The sequence below is a fragment of the Anabas testudineus genome, chromosome 7 (genome assembly GCF_900324465.2).
Source record: "Anabas testudineus chromosome 7, fAnaTes1.2, whole genome shotgun sequence".
NCBI lineage: Eukaryota > Metazoa > Chordata > Actinopteri > Anabantiformes > Anabantidae > Anabas > Anabas testudineus.
In genome coordinates this window covers 24,070,443-24,074,330 of record NC_046616.1, presented here as the reverse complement: position 1 = coordinate 24,074,330, position 3,888 = coordinate 24,070,443, and the positions used below count along the sequence as shown (strand labels likewise).

Below are 3,888 nucleotides of genomic sequence, written 5' to 3'. Positions count from 1 at the left end.
TGTAAACAGAGATACACACGTCTGTACACCTATACATACTCTTGCACTTGCTACTGCCAAGAGATAAGACTAGCGTTACATTTTCATCTGTTACAGGTTAACGTAAACTCTGGTCTAGGTTCAGAGATATATCTTTTCGGTCCTAAATTCTTTACAGGCAACCACTAACCCTGAAGGAGTTGTACAGCTTGATGGCCACAGGCAGAAAGGATCTTGATTGTGCCTTTGCTAAAGAGGAGCTGGACATGTCCCTGTCGTCATTAAGGTAGTCATGTATTTGATTTGGTAATTGTTACTGTTTATTTAAAGACACGTAAGCTTCCACTGAGCCGTTTTCACTCTCCTTCCTGTTATTAAGACCGTTCACTGAATGATGAACTTAAAGTTCGTCTGACACCTGAATCTTACTCTTAATCATTAAGAAATTACAAAAATGACAACAGTTGTTTTTTTATTCCATTTTATTTTACAAAGTTTCCACAGCTTCAGCATCAGAAGTTCCTGTGAAACAACAGGGAAGAAGACATTAGTTTCACATGTATTGTTTAGGACTAGACCCAAAGATACCCCACTTTAAATATTCTACACTGATTGCACCCCAGTACTCTCCTACTGACTGTTTACTGCTTGTGTGTGGCTTCTTCTCTTGAATTTTTAATAAAACTTACAACCCAGTTACTGAAACTAAATGCACTGATACATCTGATGGAATGTGACGTCAGGTTCTTACTTTGCAACAACGGTGTCATTCTTTGCCAGCCTCAGGATGGAGTCGTCAGACTCTCCCTGTAAAAGGATAACAATATGCTCAGACAACAGTTTTTTAAGTATCAACACCACATCTAATATAGGCAGGTTTCCAGTTTTCAGCTAAGCTCCAAAGCCTGCTCTACCAACACTCTCCCTGTTAACATCAGAACCTCAATCGTACCACAGTGAGTAAAATAATGCAGCATCAGAAACGTACCATCCTGCGAATGGCTCCACAGATGGCATAGGTCTTGAACTGACCATTGAAGCGACCAGTCACCTTGTCGACCTGCACAAAACAAAGCAAACAGATGAAAAACAATGGCTGCATGTAAAAAACTAAAATAAGGTTGCAGCTAAATTAAACCATTTTTATTTATACTAAATGTTTTGTTTTGGACATCTACTGATTCATGATCATTCCTGACTGCTATTAAAATTCCCCTGAAACATGATGTAGCTGTCCACATCCACCACAGTGATTATAATGTTCCTGTGCTGCGTGGTTTTTCAGTGTAGACTTTTAAAACCTATCTGCATTTACTGCATTCTGGACATGACATCCAGGTGTTTCACATTAAGATTTTCTGTGAGGGTATACATTGAGGACAAGATTTAGATGATCATCAAGCTACTGGAACATGAGCTCCAAACATTGTTCTAAAATCTGTTACACTGCACTAATAATAGCATTTTCAGTAATGTGAATAAAAAAAATCCCATGCAGGGACACCGTGAAAGTGCTGATAGGTAAACTGACTAAATTTGTTAGAGTCAGCAGACCACAGTACCATACTAAATTTTAGTGTAACTCGTCTTGTTTGCTTGCTTGAAAATTAGTTTAGAGGTGTGGACTAGAGTTACTTTGACTGACACTTGTGCAAATGACCCCAAGGGCACAACGAACGCTTACTAAAAGGAAGATTGCTGCACGTCTGACGTTGGCCCACGACCACACAAACACTCCACATAAAAACATCAGATCAATCATAAAGTATGGTGGAGGATACATCATGATTTTAGCCTGCTTTGCTGCATCAGGGCCTGGCCAACTTGTAGTGATTTGGGGGTGGGTATCAAAAAATTCTTCAGCATAATGTGACAATGCTTGTATGTCAGCTGAAACTCTGTAGAAGTTGGGTGAGGCAACAGGACAATGACCCAAAACACACAACTCATAGCTTCAGACAAATAAAATCCACCTTTTGGAGTGGCCAAGACAGAGCCCAGACCTCAATCCAATAAAGACGCTATGGAATAATTTAAGGAGAGTCTTTCACACGAGAGGTCCTAAGAATTTGACAGAGCTAACGTAGTTCTGCAGGAGGCATGTAAAAGAAAAATTCCTCCTGAACAATGTGCTGGTCATACACATACTTTTTCCACTAGCACTACGAGACGTGAAGGATCAGGCACATTATTTTAAGCACAACACATCTTTTAATAGTCTTGACTTAGATGAAGATCAGATCACATTTTATGACAAATTAATGCAGAAAACCATGAAATCCCAAAAGATTGACATACTTTTTTGTGCCACTATATTAGCATCATGTGAAACACTAGCAACACTAATAATTACCACAGTATGTCCAAAAGACATTGGGGAAGGACACACTGATTCTATACTATTCTAAATGTGATTATATTAATGTGTTGTTTTTGGGTTTTTCTTTTTTTTACCTCAGCAATGTTGATCTGGATGGAGGCATGGTCCTTGGCTCCAATGATTCTGTTGCTAGCAGAGCTGCCACACACACATAAATAAATAACACAAAAACAAGGAGAGAGTATTTGAGTTCAATAGTGTGAGTTCATGTATTTTAGAATCAAATATCACTTTTGACCATTTTCTTCCTAATTCACCAACATTACTGCCTTAATTTGACAGATTACTTCCGAATACTACCTTGCAGACACCATGTCCTTCACACTATCACATGGGTTTCAATGGTTTTAAATTCTAAATCCATGCATCTTGAGATTGTTTTGATCCTAGGATTTATTTGCATGAGTGAGATGAAGAATACTTCAACTAGGATGTACAGTACATGCTGCGCCACTTGATAAGGACTGCTTCTACTGTTTCATTAATACTGATCAGCTTACTTCAACATCAGATCAACGGACCACCCATATCTCAATTAACTGAATTTTAAGAACAAATGCTGCTGCCTCACAAACGACAAGAACCCAACTAAGTGTCAGTGAATATACTTTCTATGATCTTTTTCTAACAGATACTCTTCCGTTCCCTCATACTCTACTCCTGCGCTCACCTATAGCTAGTGGAACACTCACCATTTACGTGGGACGTAGAGGTCCACAAATTCACCAGCGTCGTTCTGCATTGTGTTAGTTTAGGATGGGTCAAGTAGTCGCCTACAAATCTAGGAGAGATGAATTCACAGAAGGTACACATGAGAGGAGCGTTTTTCCTGATGCTAACTAGCTACCGTGAGCGTGTTGACTCAGTTGGCACTAGTCGTACATATATAAACTAATGTTATTTCAGGTGTAACAGTCGCGTTTCTATTAGGTGCGACGTGATACAGCATTACAACATTGCTTACATTACAACACTTTATCGACAGGTGGCCACAGACATTGTAACAATATATCAGTTATCGTTAGCCACTTAGCATACCACTTAGCATGCGGAGCACACACGGCCGCATGTGGCAGCCAACACATTGGACAAGCGTTTATTAACACAAGTTTTTAGATGGACAACATCAAAAAGTATCCCCGGTAACATAATCACACACATTTGCATAATATCACATAATATATCACTATGTGAGGATACAGGCTGATATTTTACCATTTTAAAGGCGAGAGCTGAAAAGAAACCTACCGTGTACGACAAATGGCCGACAGGAAAGAAAGAGCCGCTGACCCGGAAACGAATGTATGTCCTTCTGGGTGTCTCTGTCGCCACCTGCTGAACTGTGTTAGTAGTACACATATGGCCGATACAGTACAGAACTAAAACACCCTAAACAGTCCCTTTTCTGTTTTAACATGGCAACAAAAGAGGGATAAGACTAATAAAAGAAAGACAATGGAAAGAAAGAAATTGTCCAAAGTGGATGGAAGGGTTGAGAGGACTATTATTAAGACAATTATTTTTGTATA

General features: G+C 39.3%; 1 protein-coding gene across 1 annotated transcript; it reads right to left on the bottom strand.

Annotated features, from left to right (window-relative positions):
- Nucleotides 1-443: 443 nt before the first annotated feature.
- On the bottom strand, nt 444-3,660 carry rps21 (ribosomal protein S21). Its single transcript, XM_026366965.1, has 6 exons — nt 3,608-3,660; nt 3,052-3,140; nt 2,434-2,497; nt 968-1,039; nt 731-786; nt 444-501 (listed from the first exon to the last, which is right to left on the bottom strand). Exons 2-6 carry the CDS (start codon nt 3,099-3,101, stop codon nt 492-494), a joined length of 252 nt encoding a protein of 83 aa, XP_026222750.1. The 5' UTR covers nt 3,102-3,140; nt 3,608-3,660; the 3' UTR covers nt 444-491.
- Between the last annotated feature and the right edge of the window lie 228 nt (nt 3,661-3,888).

What these genes read in the sequence shown, in the direction of transcription:
- rps21 (XM_026366965.1), bottom strand. Translation starts at nt 3,101, where the DNA reads ATGCAGAACGACGCTGGTGAATTTGTGGACCTCTACGTCCCACGTAAA. An exon ending in CTCTACGTCCCACGTAAATG is followed by an intron (nt 2,498 to 3,051) that starts GTGAGTGTTCCA and finishes TGTGTGTGGCAG; the next exon opens with CTCTGCTAGCAACAGAATCA. An exon ending in TCCAGATCAACATTGCTGAG is followed by an intron (nt 1,040 to 2,433) that starts GTAAAAAAAAGA and finishes TGTTTTGTGCAG; the next exon opens with GTCGACAAGGTGACTGGTCG.